The sequence below is a fragment of the Suncus etruscus genome, chromosome 6 (genome assembly GCF_024139225.1).
Source record: "Suncus etruscus isolate mSunEtr1 chromosome 6, mSunEtr1.pri.cur, whole genome shotgun sequence".
Lineage (NCBI taxonomy): Eukaryota > Metazoa > Chordata > Mammalia > Eulipotyphla > Soricidae > Suncus > Suncus etruscus.
In genome coordinates, this window is record NC_064853.1 from 19,935,370 (window position 1) to 19,956,132 (window position 20,763).

The following is a 20,763-nucleotide window of genomic DNA, read 5'->3' on the forward strand; positions in this document are numbered from 1 at the left end:
AGGGTGTGTTCTAATTTTCTACTTTTCTGGGTTATGTCAGGAGAGGGGATGATTTGGGCCACTGACAGTGAGTTCTCATAGCTTACTCCTGGCTGTGTGCTTAGGCATCACTCCTGGTGGGTCTGATGCCCAGAAATATATTTATTTCTGCATTCATTTTATAAATCCGACCCCCCCCAACAAAACCATAAAAAGAAAAAAAAAATCAACCCAAAGCACTATCTCTTTAAGAAACCCAAGTCCGGATAAACATAAATCTTTGGATGTCAACTCAAGTCCAAAACACCCCAGGAACACAGGAAGAAGCCCCTCCTCCCGAAGGGACTGACTGAACTAGGCTTTAACCCAGCCCCGCGGCGTCTGACCACGCCCAGTGACGCTTAACCACGCCCCCTCCACTCGAGGGGACTGGACCAGGGCTTCAACTCCGCCCGGCGACGTCTCACCACGCCCCGCGCCGCCTGACCACGCCCCTTTCCAGGCACCCCGCGCGCCGGTTCGCTTGACCACGCCCCCTTCCCGTCACCTCTCGCGGGATCTCTCGAGAGGACCGATGGAGCGGGTCCAGACCCACCAACATGGCGGCTGAGGAGCCCGATGTGGATATCGAAGGAGACGCGGTGCCAGCGGCCTCACTGTCGGGGTGAGGCAGCTTTCGCCGGGGCGGGAAGGAGCGCGAGGCGAGGGGAGCGTGCTCTGGGCAGGCCGCTGTTGTGTTCAAGGGGCTGAAAAATCGGCCTCGGGGGCCTCGGGCCCTGGGGAAGCGCCGCGCATGCTCACTTCCGGATGTCGCGAGCCCAGCTGGGCGCGTTTTTCGCGCACTCGAGCCCGGGGGCCTCTGTTTTTCCTAAATCTGATGGGTGTTCTTGGCTTCGTCCAGCTCGTTGCACCCTTGTCAGCTGCTTGTTAGCTTTCCTCTTTTCTTTCCCCAGAGTCTCAAAACTCTGTGCCACTCTGTTCTCGCCTAACGATCGACCCATCTGATGGGACCAGAGCTCCAGGGTCTTTTGCATGCACTTTGCATGACCTTGGGAAGATTTTTCTAATCCCAACTAGGCCCAACTTTCATCTGAGCTTCATAGCCATTTCTGTATCCCCAATGCTCTGCATTTCTCTGTATTGGGAACCTCTTTTTTTTTTTTTTTTTGGTTTTGGTTTTTGGGTCATACCCTGCAGCGCTCTATGACTCCTGCTGGCTCTGCTGCATTCAGAAATCGCTCTTTCTGGTAGGCTGGGGGGGGGGGGGAACCCTATGGGATGCAGGGATTCGAACCACCATCCATTAGCAATCTTGAAAGAGCTACTTAGTGGTGGAGGAAGATAAGGGAACAGTTAAAATAATGTGAATGATAGGTGGTAAGTACAGCCATACAAAAAAGGTCATGGAGTAGCCATGCAGTCTTTGAGAGAAATGTGTTTTATCTTTCAAAACCATTAATAAAAGCTGCTTGAGGGGCAGCGTAGTGATTCGTCTTCCCACACGATTCCTGACAACATGATTTGTAGAAAGAAAACACTTAAAATCAGTCTAAAACAACGTCAGTTCTGCAATCTGTTGCCAGTTCTGTCTTTGACGAGCTATAGCAAATATGCAACAGGTATTTGAGTTTTCTGAGCCTCCATTTACTCATATATAAAGTTTGCCTATTTCAGTTCTATTTCATTGGATTGTTGAAAGTTCAGGTGATTAAAATAATAGTTTTTTGAAGCCAGTATTTTCCCCTTAATACTTAATATTCAGTCTTTTTTTTTTTTTTTTTTTTTTTGTTTTTCCACTCTAGAGAAGGCCTTGTTTTCCCTTGAACATGTATTTCTGTTTTTCTCCCTGTATCGGGAACTTCTGTAGGCACCTCAGACTCAGCTTCAACGTTAAATTCCTCTCCCAAGCTGTCCATCCCTACCGATTTCCTAGTACAGTGAATGGTGCCTAGCCACCAGAGGTATAGACCTCTATTCCTTATTACTAGAATCACTATGACTTGACCTTTCTGACTCCTTTCCCTCTGATCTGCTGTTTATTTAGGGTTTGTTGATTTAAAGGATGCTTCCAAATATCTTCACTTCTTTCAAGTCTGATTGAAAACATAAAGTGTAAACATGTAGGTATATATTTACTTACAAAGTAAAAGAATTCTTACCTACCTGTAGGTCTAGGAGGTTAGTAACTTATCTGAGAATTCATTTAAAGACACTTTAAATTGACCCTGGTTGATCTAAGTTTGTGTTGTAACAAACAATATGAAGCACATTTGTTTGTACCTGCAAGGGAGTGGGATAGGGTGTGGGTAGGAAATTAGGGATCCTGGTAGAGGGGAAGTCACATTGGTGGTGGTTGAATTGGTGATGCCTGAAAAGACGCTGTTATAAATAACTTGTTTTGCTTATTTTTTGTTTGTTTATGGCCACACCCGGTGACCCTCAGGGGTTACTCCTGGCTATGAGCTCAGAAATTGCTCCTGGCTTGGGGACCATATGGGGTGCCAGGGAATCAAAACTCGGTCTGTTCTAGGCTAACATGCACAAGGCAGAGCCTTACCACTTTGCGCCACCGCTCTGGCCCCTATAAAAAACTTGGTAAATCATGCTATTATAACAAAAAGAAATGACCCCCCCCCCCCAAAAAAAAAAGGAATGAACCATGCATTTCTGCACTCTTAGCTCTCTTTGTTAGAGAAGGGAACTAAAGATTTACTTGACATTCATATATTTTTTTTTCCTTGGGGGGGGGCCACACCCAGCGGTGCTCAGGGGTCACTCCTGGCTATCTGCTCAGAAATAGCTCCTGGCAGACATGGGGGACCATATGGGACACCGGGATTCGAACCAACCACCTTTGGTCCTGGATCGGCTGCTTGCAAGGCAAACGCCGCTGTGCTATCTCTCCGGGCCCTTGACATTCATATTCTATCAAACATTGTATTGTGTAAATTTTATCCATTAATTGGTATATCACTTTTTTTCCACTTAACAGAAGTGATAAGACTACAACATCTGTTTTACAAGATCACTATCTTGATTCATCATGGAGAACAGAGAATGGCCTTATTGTAAGTATTTTATGAAAATACTAAGTGCATTCAGCTATTACTTACTGGCTAGAGTCTTTTTAGAATCTTTCATTCTTAAATCCATTGCGGGATTTGGTGAGGGCAGCTCCAAAGCAATGCTCAAGGGAACCTGGCCAAATGGTCATTGCTTGAGCCCAGTGATGCATTGCTGGGGACCACCAGCCACACCCTGGCAGTGTTGTTGGGTATTCCTGTGCTCTGTCCAGTGGTGTTGGAGGAGGGGCCCTGTGCTACAGGGAATTGAGTCTTTGCTGGCTATAAGGAAGGTAGCCTGAGCTCTGAACCCTGCTCTACTCAGATAACCTTGCTTTTGCACTTACTGCTATTTCTCAGCAGTCATAAAAATCTTATTTGAAATATTTTTCTTTCAAACCAAAGCAGAAGAAATCAAGCTTCTTTTGCCTTTGGAAAATGACCTGTTTGAAAACACCTTTGGGGCCCAAATAGGCTAAGATACAAATTCTGCTTTGCCACTTGCCCAAATTTTCAAATGTTTTTTTTTTTTTCGCTTTAGAAAAAGGGTATCATTGTAAGGTTTATTTCTTTAATTAGTACTGAGTGTTTGTTGTGTGCCAGACACCAGGTTTGTGGGATATAGATGTAATCAAGACAGTCATGGACATATTCAGGGAACTTACTCTGTACAGGTGAATCAGGAAAGACCAAGTAGACAGAAACAAATTATGTATTGTAGTATATATCAATATTGAAATAACAGGGAAGGGAGCCTATTTTTGATAAAGTTGTCAGTAAGAAAAATGGAGGACTTGACATTAAAGTTGAAAAATAATAGACCTGGGTTTGATTTCCAACACATATCAAGCACTGAACTGGAGTAGCCCCAAGCTCTATTGGTTGCAGTATAAAAACATTAAAGAATAGTAATAATGAGAGGAGCATATCTAGAGACAGATAGTACAGTGAACAAGGCACTTACCTTGCAAATAGCTGTGGCATCACTTATATTCTCCTACACATTGTAAAGGAGTGATCCCTGAGCATAGAACCAGGCTTTAGTTCTGAATCAAGTCAAGCGTGGCCCAAAAATTGAAAGAGAAAAGAAAGGAACAGATATGTGAAGAACTGAAAATATGTTCTAAGCAGTAGGCCTAGTAGTCTGGAGGCTTATAAGGCATTAATGTCTAGAATATAGATGCAAAGTGAGTGGGCAGTGAGACAGCTGTGACAAAGTTGAAGGTTCAGTGAATTGTTTACTGTAAGAAGCAGAAGTAGGCTCTGATAGACTAGCTTAGAAAGCATCAAGTGTTAAGATAAGTTGGATTTGTGGTGCTGTGTCTGAAGTTGTGTAAAAAGAAATAGGAAGGGACAGATTTAAATTCTACTTTAGAAATAGAACTGCATGATAAAAATGCTATGGGTGTTGAGAGAGAAGGAAAGAAGGCAGAATAATCCTTGGGTTTCTAACTCAATGTGCTATTTACAAAGTTGAGAAACAAGTGAAAGTATGTGCTGGTGATTTCTGATTTGAACATGCTGTTTAGCAAACCTACTAGAATTCCAAATGGAAATTTTGGGAGCCATACCTGGCTATTCTCAGGGGGTTACTCCTGGCTGTGCACTCTTGGTGGCCTTGGGGGACCCTATGGGACGCCAGGGTAGGTCAGCTATGTACAAGGGGAAAACCCTACCTGCTGTCCTATCACTCAGGCCCCTCAAATGGAAATTTTGAATGAAGGAACCTAAGCTAAAGAGGCCCAATTTGTTATTTTTGATGGGGAATACAGGGTGCTTAGGGCTTATTCCTGACTTTGAGCTCAGGTATCACTTCTGCCAGAGCTTGGAGGACCAGATGTGGTGCTAAAGATTACCCAGGTTGACCTTATGTACTCTACCTGCTGTACTATCTCTCCTTCCCCAGACTTTAAATTTTAAGAATTGAAACTGAGTATGATCATTCAAGAGAGATTATCATCTGAGGGAATAAAGTAAGAATTATGGTGAGTAAGTGAGCTATCTTGCAGAAATCTGGGATAACTCAGTTCACCTGAGCCCTAGAATTGAACATACTTGTGGATTAAAGCTCTACTCTTTTATTTAAAATGCTCTTTGCTGTGTGGGTTATCTGTGTAGGAATGCTACTTGGGTTATGGAATGAGATATTTGTGTGCTCAGCAAATACTAGCGATAATAGTGTATGTATTTTTATTTTAAAGTAGAAGATACTTTAAAAATAAGTGAAAAGAAAAACATTATTTTTTCTCTTAATTAGCCTTGGACTCTGGATAGTACCATCAGTGAAGAGAACAGAGCTGCCATTCAGAAAATGTTATTGGAAGAAGAGTATCCTTTAATGGTCTTGAGGAAAGTAAAGATTTCAAGTATAAAACATCCAGGAATGAAAAACTTAACAAAAAGGTCACCACTAATTCCTAGATGGGTTTTATTTGGTTCAGACTATGATTATGGAGCACGTTGACTGCTGATACAAAAGAAACATTTTATTTGTCTTACTGTTATGTCTGAGATTTGATTCATTATTTTTGAGCTATGTACCATATTAGCTGAGTAAAAATTAAATGTTTCCACTCAATTCAAGCTGAAAATTATTTGATCCAAACCTTTAAGTTTTAGCTATTTGAGCTGAAACCCAGACATGTTCATTTGTCTAAAGACATAGAAGTAGAATCTGTAAAAGTTCTCACTTCTTCAATTACCAATTTACAGGTGTTATTGATGTAGGAAACATTTAAATAAGAAGCACAAAACAATTTTTTAACTTGATGTGATCTCATTTTTAGTTTTTGTTTTTGTTGTCTTTGTCTCAGTAGTCGTATTGTTACAGATGTTTCTGCAAGTCAATTTCTTGGCAGCCTGCTGATATTTTTTCAATGTTTTTAATGGATTCTGTTCTAATTTCAAAGTCTTCTTTGTGTATACTTTTGTGATTAGGTAAATTACAATTCTAATTCCAATTTTTGACCTGTGGCTATATGTTATGCCAACAGTCTATTGAAGATAATTTATTTGCTCCAATGAGTATACTAATTTCCTTTCTTTGCCATAAGTTAACTGTCCATATCTATTTCTATATTTATATCTATATCTCTATATATGTGGGGTTTTAACTTAGATCTCAATTCAGTTCCATTGGACTGTAGGACTATCTTTAGTCTTAGTACCTTTCAGTTTTTTTATTATTGTAGCTTATATTACAGTATAGTTAAATCTTGGGAAGTGTTTCTTTTCTTCTCAATGCTTTGACTATTTGATGAGTTTTATGATTCTATGTAAGTTTTAGTAGTTCGTTCAAGTTTTGAATAATATCATTGAAATTTTAATGTGCTTCTGTATAACACTTTGAATAGAGTGGTCCTTTTGACAGTGTTTATTTTTCCTATCTGTAAACAGGGGTTGTCTTTACAGTTCCTGGTGTCCTCTTCTATTTCTCTTAGCAGTGATCAAAAATTTTTAATTTCTAATTCTCTTATCTCCCTTATCAACTTGAATCTTAGGTATTTGATGTTTGGCAGAACTATTTTAAAAGGGATAGGCTTTTAAATTGCTTTTTTCTTCTAGTTCATTATTTGTATACAGGAATGCTACAAATTTTTGTGTATTAGTTTTATGACCCTTGCAGTCCCTTTCTACTATCAAGATGGATGCTGTCCTATTCATTAATAAAGACAAGTAGATCTCTTGGAGAAAAAAATAAAGAAGCACAAAACAAGTACAGGTTGAAAAAATTTTGCCCCAAAAGTTGGTTCCACCACTAGTTTTTTGTTCCTACTCTCATCTTATGTAATGTATTGAATAGAATTAAACAAAATGATCTTGATTTTGTGATTAATAAAGATTAATGAGGGAGGCCGAACCTACCGCGATTCGATCCCCCAGAGTCCCATATGGTCCCCCCAAGCTGTGAGCGATTTCTGAGTGCAATGCTAGGAGTAACCCCTGAGCGTCGCAGGATGTGGCCCTCCAGAAAACAAACAAAAAATAATAAATAAAAAAGATTAATGAGGGTTCTTTAAAAGTCATTATTTAAAAAAAAAATTCTGTCTCTGAAGCCGGAGAGATAAGCATGTAGGTAAGGTGTTTGTCTTTCATGCAGAGAAACGGTGGTTCGAATTCCGGCATCCCATATGGTCCCCTGAGCCTGCCAGGAGCGATTTCTGAGCGTGGAGCCAGGAGTGACTCTTGAGTGTGTGACCCAAAAATCAAAACAAAACAAAATTCTGTTTCTTTCCCTCAAAGATACTTAGATCCTGGATCATTACCTTTAATTAAAAAACAATTGTTTTTTTTTGTATCATTGAAGTTTTTTAAGCAACTACATTTAAAGTAGGTGAAATTAATTTTAAGACTTCTTTTCAGCCCAGTATATTTAAAATATTCCAACATTTAGTCAGTATAAACTTTTGGGGGAAGGCCAGAGAGATAGCACAGTTAAGAATTTTGCCTTGCATGTGACCGACCCTGGGGGGACCCGGTTTCAATTCCTGGCATCCTACATGGTTCCCTGAGCCTGCCAGGAGCAATTTCTGAGCGCAGAGCCAGGAGTAACATCTGAGTGCTGCCACGTGTGGCCCAAAACCAAAAAAACCCCAAAACTATGGGGGCACATGGTTTGGGGAATCCTTTGTGATGCTGGGAATAGAATCTTGGGCTGATGCTTGCAAAGCAGATGCCCTACTATCTGTGCTATTGCTCTGGTCCCAATATAAATACATTCTCTTTATTTTCATTTTCATTTTTTGTTTTGTTTATTTGGGCCTCACCTAGCAGCGCTCAGGGGCTACTCCTGACTCTGCACTCAGAAATCACTTTTGGCAGGCTCAAGGGACTATCTAGGATGCAGGGGATCGAACCCTGGTCTGTCTTAGAATGGCAGTGTGCAAGGCAAATAAATGTTCTACCACTGCTAGTGCTACATTGTTTTTCTTTAAAAAATATTTTATTGACACCATTGTGCTTTATAGTTGTGTTTCAAGCATACAGTATTTCAGGGCCAATCCCACCACCAATGTTCATAAAGTGCATCACACGCCACTCCCTTTGCCCTCTGATCTGCCAGCATAACATGCCATTTTAAATTTAGATTGTTAAAGTTTGAGTTTCATGATTTCATTATTGTTGACTCTGGGTTGGTTGTTTAGTTCTGTCCTTTCTTAACATCACCAAATGCACCTGAGACCTTTTGGCCCCTTTCTCCCATCCTTTCATATTTGTGTTTCTCCTCCCCTCAATTGCTTTCCTTCTATACTTTGGGGCCTAGAGTTTTCTTGACAACTTCCATTTAAATCATTGCATTAATTCATGCAATATTCTAAATATAAATATAATATTATAATATAATATATAAAATTTTATATAATATAAATATAATATAATATATAATTTATATATATAATTTATATAATATAAATTTTATAAAATTTTATATATAAAAGTGATACTATTCTGTATTTATCTTTCTGCCTTCATCTTACATAATAACTTCTAGTTTCACCAAAGTTGCAGCAAATTTCATGATTGCATCATTCCAAATTACAGCTATATAGTAGTCCATTGTATATATGTACCACATCTTCATGATCCATGCGTCTGATGATTCCAGTTAGCTATTGTACTGAGTGCTGCAATGAATAGTGGTGTGCATACATTCTTATGGATCAGTTTTATTCCCCCCCCCCCAGGGGATAGAAACTCAAAAGTAGATTGCTGAGTCACATGGCAGATAGATTCATAGTTTACTGAGAACTTTCTATACTGTAATTCTGTAGGTATTGGATCAGGTAGCATTCCCACAGGCAGTGGATGAGAGTTACTTTCTCACTACATCCCTGCTAACACAACTTGTTCCCAATATTTTTGATATGTGCCATTCTCATTGGTGTAAGATGATATCATTGTTGTCTTAATTTGGATTTCCTTAATGATAAGTGATGGTGAGCATTTTTTTCATGTGTCTGTTAGCAGTCTTTTGGTCTTCCTCAGCGAAGTATCTGTTCATTGCCTCTGCCCATTTTTTGATGGACTTTTTTTTAGGTTTTGAGTAGTTAACCTTTGGAGTACTTTGTATATTTTAAATATCAACCCTTTGTACTTTGTGTTGAGTGTAAATATTTTCTCCCAATAAGTTAACTTTTTTTAATTTTAGCCTGTGTTCCGTTTGCCATATAGAAACAATTTGATACAGTTCTGTTTTTTTTTCAGATTTGACTCTATAGTCCTTACCATTGGCATCCTATCATAGGTCTCTGCTTATGATCTATGAACTTTATGGATTCAGTATAATCTCAAAATCTTTGATCCACCTTGAATTGACTTTTGTGTAATGTGTGAGTTTAGATCAATCTTTAATTTCTTACATGTGTTGTCCAGTTGTTCCAACACCGTTTGTGAAGAGACTATTTTTATTCCATTTCAACATTCTTTTTTATTTTTCTTCTTTTGGTTTTTGGGTCACACCTGGCAGCACTCGGGTTACTCCTGGCTCTACACTCAGAAATCGCCCCGGTAGGCACCCAGGACCATATGGGATGCCAGGATTCGAACCACTGTCCTTCTGCATGTATCTCTCCAGCCCCCATTTCAACATTCTAAATGAAATACTTTATGCTCTTTATTTCTCATGTGAATTGTTTGCACTCCTGTGTGCATTTTATTCTAACAGTACATCTGAGTTTGTGATAATGATGGATGTTTCAAGTACTCAGTTGTTAAAGATCTCAATTGTTAAAAACCCAAACTCGGCTTATACTTGGGTCATACAGGTTATTTATTCGGTGCACACATACCAAATCAAATGCATGTAGTCTTCAGTTGTCTTTTGCCGTCTGCAGGAGGGAGTGGTGCTTTAGCTCAGTCCACAAACTGCGACTGAGCTGAAGAGGTAGGCAGCTGAACTGAACTTTACGCCACTGTGCTATTTAACCACAATATTCAGTGCTTTGTATGAGACTGATGGCAGTGATGATGATATCTGCAAACTAAGTGATGATGACAATGTCTGTGCTGATACCCCTCACATCAGATACAGCTGAAACTCTGTTTGGGCATGCAGATGATGAGGAGGAGGAATCCAGTTTTGAAGGATTTTAACCTTTGTGATTTAGCTTCATTACCTGTTAAGCTATAGTTTTCTGCACTTTATTTAAAGTTATTGTTGCTAGTTTACAGCTTTCCTTTAGCAATAAATATTGAAAAACATTTAACTTACTGATTACTCAATTATTGTAATTGTTTTAGGTCTATATTTTTATTTTTGAAATTTACCATTGACTACTGCATTTTCTACCTCAGCTTTTACTTGAGTCACTAAGTTTTCCCTGTTTTTAGGATAGAATTGGGGGGGTCGGTTTATACTCGAGTATATAGGTAATTATAATCATATCATAGTAACCACAAATAAATTTATCTAATCGAATTTTCTATATATATTTAAGGGAAAAAAATAAAAATTTGAATTTTTTAGCCACTTCTCATAAGGAAGACAAGGGAAACTAGCAGTTTTGTTGTACATATTTTGTGTAAGCCCTGTGCTCTTTGACTTCATATGTAATTTAGTCCAATATAACCGCTCTGAATATTTTCATTATAATTTTTGCTCATTTAGAACTTTTTTTTAAATAGAACTTTGAGAGCAGTTGTTTAATCTGAAATTCAACAGTGACTTTCATTACTCTCAGTGCCTGTCTATAAAAATTGCATTAAAAGTTATAGAATTAAGAAAATTCCCTTGACAGTATTACAGATATTATTTATCTAAAAAATCATTTCCAGAAAAATTCTGGCTTGACCAAAAGGAAGCTGAAAAAAAATACACAAAAAGGTAAATCACTTTATAAAATAAGTCTGAATTGTATATATATTTTAAATATCTATAAACTTTCTTATTTTGTTTTTCATGTGCAGTCTGCAGAAAACACCAAAAATCACGTAGGTATATGTGTTATATTTTATTTGGTGGGCTTTTGAAAAGGTTTTGTTTTTGGGGCCTACACCTGTGCATGTTCAGGTGTTACTCCTGGCTCTGGGCTCGGGCTGATGTGGTTTCTAGGGGACTACATGGAATACTGGGGTAGCTTGCAAGCAAGTGTCTTACTTGTTACACTATCACTATGTCCTCTTATGTGTTATATTAGTACAAAATTATAAAAGGGGTAAAATAAAAATTGGTAGTTGGTCTCTGGAGAAACATCCTTGACCTTGAGTTCAATATAAAAATATCAGAATTTTTTCTTACAGATGTTGGAATTCCACAAGACAATAGGAATATATTTTTGGCCCTGAATAGGCAATCTCATCAGATTTTAGGATTCTTGGTTTTCTTAGAAATTTGCAAATATCCTACAAGTTGCCTATTGGCTCATGTGCTCCTTGGATCCATGAACAGGTTCCTGCATACACATTTTATCTGCATCTCCCTTCTTGCTGCTTCTCCACCTATCCAGAAGCCTGTGTTCTCTCGAATATATCTCTCTCCTGTTCCTCAGAATTTTCAATTAAAAACCCATTTTTGGGGCCGGGGCGGTGGCGCTAGAGGTAAGGTGCCTGCCTTGCCTGCGCTAGCCTTGGACGGACCGTGGTTCGATCCCCCAGCGTTCCATATGGTCCCCCAAGCCAGGAGCAACTTCTGAGTGCATAGCCAGGAGTAGCCCCTGAGCGTTACCGGGTGTGGCCCAAAAACCAAAAAAAAAAAAAAAAACCCATTTTTACTTTAAAAAAAAAAGTTGCCTGTTCAGGAATTGACTCAGTTTCTATTACTTAAATAGTTAAGACAAAATTTGAATTTAAATACTTGTCTTTTAGAAATTACCTAGAGAAATTTCAAATAGGTATTTTGTAAATATACTTTGTCCTATGATCGAAAATTTCATGTTATTTTTTTATATACTTGAAAAGGTATTCAATACAATACACACAATTTTATATATCATGAAATTGTAAAGTTATTCATGATTGGGTTTCAGGTATACAATGTTCTAGTACCAGTATTAATATGTTCACCAGTGTCTACTTCCACCAATGTTGTCCATGTCCCTGTGCCTCTATATCTTTGATCCCACCCTCTCTTCCAATTCCCGGTACACACACCTTGTTTGTCTCTTACCCTTTATTCTTCCTCTATGAGAGGCACTTTTTTGGTAAGTTTTTGCACTATGGTGTATAGTGCTGTTACTATTAGGGTTTCCCGCATAACACTTGAACACTTTTCAGCACCACCTCCTCCCGTGCTTGAATATTCATTGTCCCATCCATGTTCAGTTCTCTAGTCCTCCCAAGTTTCATGTTATTGTCCCTTAAAAATTGAAAATTCTGACAGATTTACAATTGACAAGTACTAAGTAGACTTTGGCTTTTATTTTCTACTGAATAAACAATAAAAATGAAGTTAATGGAAAGGATTAATGGCTTACTCAACAAAATTAAGTGACCATCTCTTTGAATTTTAATTTAAGATAATACATTCAAAAGCAACAAACATCTTACCATAGTTGTATGTTTGTTTTCTTTTAACTTCTTTTCTGGATATTTATATGAATTTATATTGAAGAACCAAGAAGATAATTTTTTGACATGCATTCTGAGAGTTAGAAATATATTCATTTTTGCTATTTCATTCCCAGCCTACTTATAATCACATTCTCTTCCTTTAGATGTCTTTGAATGCTAACTTCTGTGGGACACAAATATTTTGTCTTTTGGAACTCCTGTAATTCTGAGCTAGAGAGGTATAGTCAGGGCATTTTTATTATTACTATTTTTTAATCCTTAGCCTTAAAATGTTAAATTTAGGTCATGGCTCTCTAGCTACATAAGTATAGAATGTTTTATTTCAGAATTTTTTTTTTGCAACTCCTTTTTTTCCCTTCAGGGTTCACTCTCCTACAAAACCAGCCAGTTACTCAGTAAAGTGGACGATAGAAGAAAAAGAACTGTTTGAACAAGGGCTGGTAAATAGAGTAATTTTTAATATATAGTAAAATAATTCTAGAATCAAATAAGGTAAATTAATTTGCAGTGATGAAATTTCTAACTTAACTATTGTGGTTATACCAATATGTTTCTTTGGATTAGTTATTTTAGATGTCATTTGGAGGTTTATTATACTCTAAGATTATAACATATGTATGATATCAAATACTTGGATTAAAAGGGAAAATTTGCTATCTGATGTGTACTCTTAGCTTTTTGGAACTACCTAAGTGATTAGCTGTGTTCTTTTTTTATTCAAATATTTGGCTTTCTGCATAGTCTAAATATTTTAGTTAATGTAATAAAGACCATCAGTTAAGTATTTGATTTCATTCTTATTAAATTATTTTATTTATTTAATCCAAATACATTAAATTTATAAATTATTAAAATAAATTTTGCATTAATGTTTCACTGAGGTCTATTTAAATGTCTACACTATTTAGTGGAAAAACTGACAATTTCTATTTTTTTTTTCCTTAGTTTTTGGGTCACACCCAACATTGCTCAGGGGTTTCTCCTGGCTCCATGCTCAGAAATCGCTCCTGGCAGGCTCAGGGGACCATATGGGATACTGGGATTCGAACCAATGACCTTCTGCATGAAAGGCAAATGCCTTATCTCCATGCTATCTCTCTGGCCCCCAATTTCTTTTTTTTTTTTTAATAATTTTTATTGTGATCAAAATGAATTTTAATTTTTTCACAGTAGTATTTAATATACATTGTGACAGTGAATTAGGGGCATTCCCACCACCCAAAACTATCAATTTCTATTCTAAGAATATTTTTTAACATGAAGAAACCTTTAACAAAATACTTAGGATTTTTATTTTATTGTTTTGGTGTTTGGGCTACACCTGGTGATGCTCAGGGGCCACTCCTGACTATGTGCTTAGAAATCACCCCTAGCTTGGGGGACTATATGGGATGCCGGGGGATTGATCTGGGGTCCATCCTAGGTTAGCACATACAAGGCAAATGCCTACCACCTGCGCCACCACTCTAGTCCTGACTTTTTATTTTTATTTCCCCCCCCCCCCCCCCCCCGGCATTTTTTTGTTGTTGTTGTTGTTTTTGAGTCACACCTGGCAGTGCTCAGGGGTTACTCCTGCCTCTATGCTCAGAAATTGCTCCTGGCAGGCTCAGGAGACCATATGGGATGCTGGGATTTGAACCACCGACCTCCATGAAAGGCAAATACCTTACCTCCATGCTATCTCTCCGGCCCCCATGGCTTTTTATTTTTTAAACTATCCTGAGCAAGTTTTATTTTTTTATTAAGGTATGATATAGTTAGTATGTAGTAATAAATTATGAAATTATATACATGTATTACATCTGGAGTTTATATAGGACTTTTGAATGTTTATTGAAATAGCATTGCTTGGGCAGAGAGAGAGCATGGAGGCAGGGTGTTTGCCTTTCATGCAGAAGGACGGTGTTCAAATCACGACATCCCATATGGTTCCCCAAGCCTGCAGGAGCGATTTCTGAGCGTAGAGCCAGGATTAAACCCCTGAGCACTGCCGTGTGTGACCCAAAAACAAAACAAAAAAAAAAATAGCATTGCTTATGCTTCTATGTAGTAAGGGGAAAATAAAAAGTTTGTGTGTGATATATATATATTTTGTGTGTGTGGTGTGTGTGTGTGAGTGGTTGTGTGGTTTTTGGGTCACACCCAGCAGTGCTCAGAGGTTATTCCTGGTTTCATGCTCAGAAATTGCTCCTGGCAGGCCTGGGGGACCATATGGGACGCCGGGATTTGAACCGGGATTTGAACCGATGACCTCCTGCATGAAAGGCAAACGCCTTACCTCCATGCTCTCCGGCCCCATGTTTGTATATTTTTATTATTTGAATCTTTATAGTCAAGACTGTTTTATCTATAGAAACTACTGAGATTCTATATAGTTTTACATAAACTTTACTTCCTGAGAATTTTCCCCCCTCGTTGATGGTTTTTATATTAGTATCTCAATTTTTTTTACTTTAATTAGCCAATCACTTACATTAGATTATTGATACTTTGGTGTTTTCCATTATCAACATAGCTGCATGTAGATTTTTTGCCTTTGGTGATTAAAGTAATCTATTTGCATGGTTCTAAAGGTACTGAAAGTGGTAGGTCATTTGGTTTTTCATTCTATTTCAGCTTTCAATCCTCATCTGAGCTAACCAGTGTAAACTGTGTATCCTTCCAGAGATATTTTGTCCCAGCTTAAGTAAATGTGCTTTATTTATAAACAAACTTTGTAAAATTTTTTATAATATATTTAAGTATCATGATTACAAATGTGCTTGTAGTTGGGTTTCATATAAGAACCCCCCTCCTTCACTAGTGCAACATTCCCATCACCAATGCCCCCATCTCCCTTCTCTCCCACACCCTGCCTGTTATAAACAAATTTTAAACTTTTCCCACATGAAAAGCTTGGAATTATTGGTTATATTCCAAGATTCAGTTCCTGCCTATTGTCATAACTCTCTTATTAGAGTCAATTTCCCCAGGTTTGAAAGAAATTATGTGGTATTGAATGATAAAGTTGTTTTTCCTTTTTTCCTTAGGTAGATAGAGTTCTTTCTTTCATTTTTCTGATATTTCCTTTTTTTGTTAGAGTTATCTGCCCAATTTTCTTAGTGGCCAACCCCAACAGTCACAAGTTTAGATCTTTTCTCTCCAAAAAGTATTCTGTTCTCTTGTCACATCCTGCATTAAGGGTAAATAATTCTTTAGTAAGGTGATCTTATCTCATATGTATACTTAGTAACCTGCATTAAGGGTAAATACTTTAGTATGGTGATCTTATCTAATATGTATACTTAGTAATGATTTTTAAGAACTACTTTCAGTTTTTACAGTGTTATCCATATGCATATTTTTTTTTTGTTTTTTGGTCCACATCCAGTGATGTTCAGGCTGACTTTGCTGTCAGGAATTATACCTGTTGGTGCTTAGGGGACCATATGGGATATTAGGGATAGAATCTGGGTTGGCTGTGTGCAAGACAAGCATTCTACCTGCTGTGCTATTTAACTAGCCCTGTCAGATTTTCTAAGGAATATATAAAATAGTGTATAAATTAAGATTTATCATACAGGTTAGATCTTTGAGAATGATTTGTTGCTATTGGCAGTAAATGTCTGTCTATAAACCTGATTCTTGAATAAGCCTCCTGAAGTTGGAACTTTTGTTGTATATTTTGGAGTTTGGGGGTTATTTTTTCCCAAAGTATTAAAAATCCTAAAATTCAGTATTGTTGAGTATCTTGTGTTAGAGATATCCTAAAGGAAACTTGTCTAGAAAAGGTAGAGTTGATAGGTAAAAATCTTATCTTTGAAATTATATGTATTTTTACAATTCAGAACATTCAAAGCTCTCTCAAGTTCAAAGTTTTTTCCACTGCATTGTTAGGCAGCTGTACTATACCTTGACAGTTGAAGAACATAGGTAGGTCTCCCATTGTGGGTTATTGATATGTGATTCAATTCTCGAATTCAGTGTAATAACTATAGCGTTATTTGTTTTGATATGGGGCATTTAATAAATATTATAATGGAATATGAGTAAAATAGTACTTTGAAATTAGTTTCTGGATATGCTTGTTTGATTCTAAAAGAAGAAAATGTAAACTGCTTCTTTAAAAGTTTTTGCTATATAGGAGACTTCTTTTTTTGCTTTAGAAAAAAGAGATGCATTTTTTTTTTGTTTTTTTAAAATGACAGTTGTTTGGAATGTTAATGAGTAAGATAGTCAAAAGTTTTTTTTTTTTTTTTTTTCTGTTTTGCTAACAGGCTAAATTTGGCCGAAGGTGGACCAAAATTGCTAAACTCATTGGAAGTCGTACTGTTTTGCAAGTGAAGAGTTATGCTAGACAGTACTTTAAAAATAAGGTAAGCAAAATTTAAGTATCTTACTGGTTATAACATTTTGAATAAATACAATTAGTAAGGAATGGTCTTATAATTCAGGTATTATGTCTTGTTATTAAAAAATTACTGGGGCCGGAGAGATATCATGGAGGTGGTTTGCCTTGCATGCAGAAGGGTGGTGGTTCGAATCCCGACATCCCATATGATCCCCTGAGCCTGCCAGGAGCGATTTCTGAGCGTAGAACCAGGAGTAACCCCTGAGCGCTGCTGGGTGTGACCCAAAAACAAAAACAAACAAACAAACAAACAAAAAATATATATATGTCTAGTAAAAATATTTTATGTCCATAAATTGCTATCTCAAGAATGTTTATCTCAAATTCTGGGTTGTTTTTTTTTTTTGTTTTTGTTTTTTTGGGTCACACCTGGCATCGTTCAGGGGTTACTCCTGGCTCCACCTCAGAAATTGCTCCTGGCAGGCTCGGGGGACCATATGGGATGCCAGGATTTGAACTAATGACCTTCTGCATGAAAGGCAAACGCTTTACCTCCATGCTATCTCTTGGGCCCCTATCTCAAATTCTTAAAACAAATGCTCAGTATCTTACTCTTGTATTAAAAAGGTATTATGGGGGCCAGAGCAATGGCTCAGCGGTAGGGCATTTGCCTTGCAGACAGCTGACCAAGGACAGACCACGGTTTGATCCCCTGGCAGCCCATATAATCTCCCAAGCCAGGAGTGATTTCTAACACATAGCCAGGAGTAACCCTTGAGTATCACCAGGTGTGGCACAAAATTTAAAAATAAAATAAAATAAAAAGGTATATGTTCTACACTTAATTTTTAAAAATAAATTATTACTTTAATGAAACACTGGGGTTTATAGGTTGCTCATAATACAGTTGTTTCTAGCATTCTATTTCCACCAACAATCCCACCACCATTGTAATATTCCTTCCACCTTTGTCCTTTTTCTCACCTATACCAAGCCTACCCCATTGGTAGACATGAAGTAATTTGCTTTATATTGTTGTTACAACTAAATTGTAATGGAATTATGGGAAAAAAACAAGTAAAAGTAAGCTTGTGAATATTGTTATATCTCACAATGGGGCCATCAAGCTGTTGTCTAAAGGTTTACTAAGCTATTTCTTGCTAGTTGAGCATCCTGTATTACTGGTTTTGTTGGTCTGAGGTGCTTTCCATGCTACTTTGACCTCTAATTTGATGCATTCCTACCGAGTATCAGTTCTGAAAACTTGGAGATGTGGTCATAGCGATAGCAGAGTGGATACGGAGTTTGCCTTGCACAGGGCCAACCCAGTTTTGATTTCTGAGCACAGAACCAGGATTAACTCCTAAGCAGTGTTGATGGATCGTGCATCAGTTATCTGTTTCCTCTTTTAACCAAGCAAAAACATTCGTAAGTTAGCATTTTTCCAAGGATAAGATTTTATCAAACTATCAATAAAGTTACTTGGTTATTCTTACTCTTCAAATTGCCATCTGAACAGTGTCTGTTGTTTGTTTTGGTTGTTTTTATAGGGACCACCCTGGCAGTGCTTGGAGGGCTCTCACAACTGAGTCAGTATTTGTAGGGTCTACCAGGGTTATACCAAACAGTAGTAACAGGAAATGAGGTTTGGGCATGCAGTGTCAGGGATTGAATTCAGTATCCTTGTCCATGCAAAGCATGTGTTCCATCCCTTTGAGCTATTTTCAACACTATAGTGTCTGTGTTACTAGACTTGCTATAAAAAGGTACATCTATGTTTTTTGTTCTTTGTTTTTGGACCATAACCATGATGCTCAGGACTTAGTTCTAGCTCTTAGAGAGTTCAAGATCTATCTGAGGTTCTGGGAATTGAATCCAGGTCTGCTGCATGCAAGACTAGTGTCCTAACCACTGTACTGTTGCTTTGACCACTAGAAGTGTAAATCTTTTTATATGAAAATGTACATTAGTAGGAAAATACAAAATTTTACCTGAGTTTTTGCAATAAAAGACTACCAAGTGTGACCCAAACAACAACAATAACTATATATGGGGCCAGAGCATTGGTGCAATAGGTAGGGAATTTGCCTTGCATGTGCTAACCTAGGACGGACCGCTTTCAATCTCCAGGCATCCCATGTATATGCATATATATATATATATATATAGGGGCTGGAGAGATAACACAGCAGTAGGTCCTTTGCCTTGCACGTGGTCAACCCAGGATGAACGATGGTTCGATTCCTGGCATCCCATATAGGATTTTTGAATGTTTATTGAAATAGCATTGCTTGGGCAGAGAGATAGCATGGAGGCAGGGTGTTTGCCTTTCATGCAGAAGGACTGTGGTTCAAATCCCGGGCATCCCATATGGTCCCCAAGCCTACCAGGAGTGATTTCTAAGTGCAGAGCCAGGAGTAACCCCTGAGTGCTGCCGGGTGTGACCCCACCCCCCAAAATATATGTATAAAGAACTGCTAAGTCATTTATAACCTACTATTGATATGTATAATATTATATGTGTAATTACATCTCAAAAATCTTAATCTGGTTTGTCTGCTACTGTTTTTTCTTATGATTTTGATAAGGTAAAATTAGATGGTACAGATGAGGAAGCACCAACTGGAAAGAGCAGTACTGATCTTCAGGTCAGAAATGAAGATGGAGGGGACAAGACAAGCACACCATCAGATTTATGGGGCCATGCTGATCCCAATTTGAATGCTGTGAAAATCGAAAAGTTGTCTGATGATGAAGATGTTGACATCACAGATGAGACAGATCAGTTTCCCTCACAAGCATCCCAGCCGAATTCTAGCATTGATCTCCTAGTAAACATTCCTAATAATAAAACAAACAATACCAATGAAGAAAAAGAATTTACTACTTTTAATGGCCAGGAGGATCTTATTTCTAAATCTTCCGAGGAATATCTTCAGAATATAAAACAAGATAAAATGAAAACATTTTCAAGCTCAAGAATGACATTTTGTACTGAAACACAGAATACCACTGGTGAAAAATCAATTGAGTTAATTGATCATAAATATAATAAAGTGGTGAAAACCTGTACTGAGCATGATGGAAACGGAATAGTAGATGATACAGGCCATATGAATTCTCCAGAGCCTAGTGAAATTCAGAAAGACCTGAGTGATAGTGAAACTTATTTTCCTTCATCATCCTACCCAGTAGAGGAGGAAAGCCATGAGGACGAAGAGCTGAAGCCACCAGAACAAGAAGTAGAAGTAGATAGAAATAGCATTCAAGAAGAAGAAAAACAAGCAATTCCTGAGTTTTTTGAAGGCCGCCAAGCTAAAACACCAGAACGATATTTGAAAATTAGGAATTATATTTTGGATCAATGGTAAGATGTTTTAACTGTTAATTGGGCCTTTTATTGCTAGTGATCCAGAGATCTTTAGCATTAATACATTTCAAGAAGAAGATTCAAAATTTCTCATAGTAAAATATTGGGGACTGGGGGTGGTTTTGTTTCATTATTATATATAGCTTTTTTAATTCATTTATCAGGGTTATGGCTCCCAGGATTTAGAGAGGTTTCAGGGATGATTATATATTTGTGTCTTTCACCTTATATATATATATATATATTTTTTTTTTTTTTTACCTAGATTAAAAACTAACAAAAAATAGTAGGTATTTTTAAGACTGTTTAGAGAGGACTTGACTTGGTAGCTATAGAATGCTTGTCTTATATGTGACCAAGACAGGTCTGAACTCCAACATCCCATATGGTCTCCTGAGCATAAGTCCTGTAAGTCCTAAGCACTGAAGAGTGAGTGTGGTCAAAAAAAAAGAAAGAAAGAAAGAAAGAAAGAAAGAAAGAAAGAAAGAAGGAAGGAAGGAAGGAAGGAAGGAAGG

The 20,763-nt window shown here is 37.6% G+C and overlaps 1 protein-coding gene across 1 annotated transcript in view; it reads left to right on the top strand.

Annotated features, from left to right (window-relative positions):
- The first annotated feature begins 1,495 nt into the window (after positions 1-1,495).
- MYSM1 (Myb like, SWIRM and MPN domains 1) overlaps positions 1,496-20,763 on the top strand; it is a 36,168-nt gene continuing 16,900 nt past the window's right edge. The window contains exons 1-8 of the mRNA XM_049775463.1: positions 1,496-1,598; positions 1,847-1,911; positions 5,299-5,394; positions 10,778-10,863; positions 10,947-10,970; positions 12,910-12,988; positions 16,805-16,903; positions 19,467-20,245. Coding sequence (XP_049631420.1) covers positions 1,496-1,598; positions 1,847-1,911; positions 5,299-5,394; positions 10,778-10,863; positions 10,947-10,970; positions 12,910-12,988; positions 16,805-16,903; positions 19,467-20,245 — 1,331 coding nt within the window. The remainder of the gene's footprint in view (positions 1,599-1,846; positions 1,912-5,298; positions 5,395-10,777; positions 10,864-10,946; positions 10,971-12,909; positions 12,989-16,804; positions 16,904-19,466; positions 20,246-20,763) is intronic.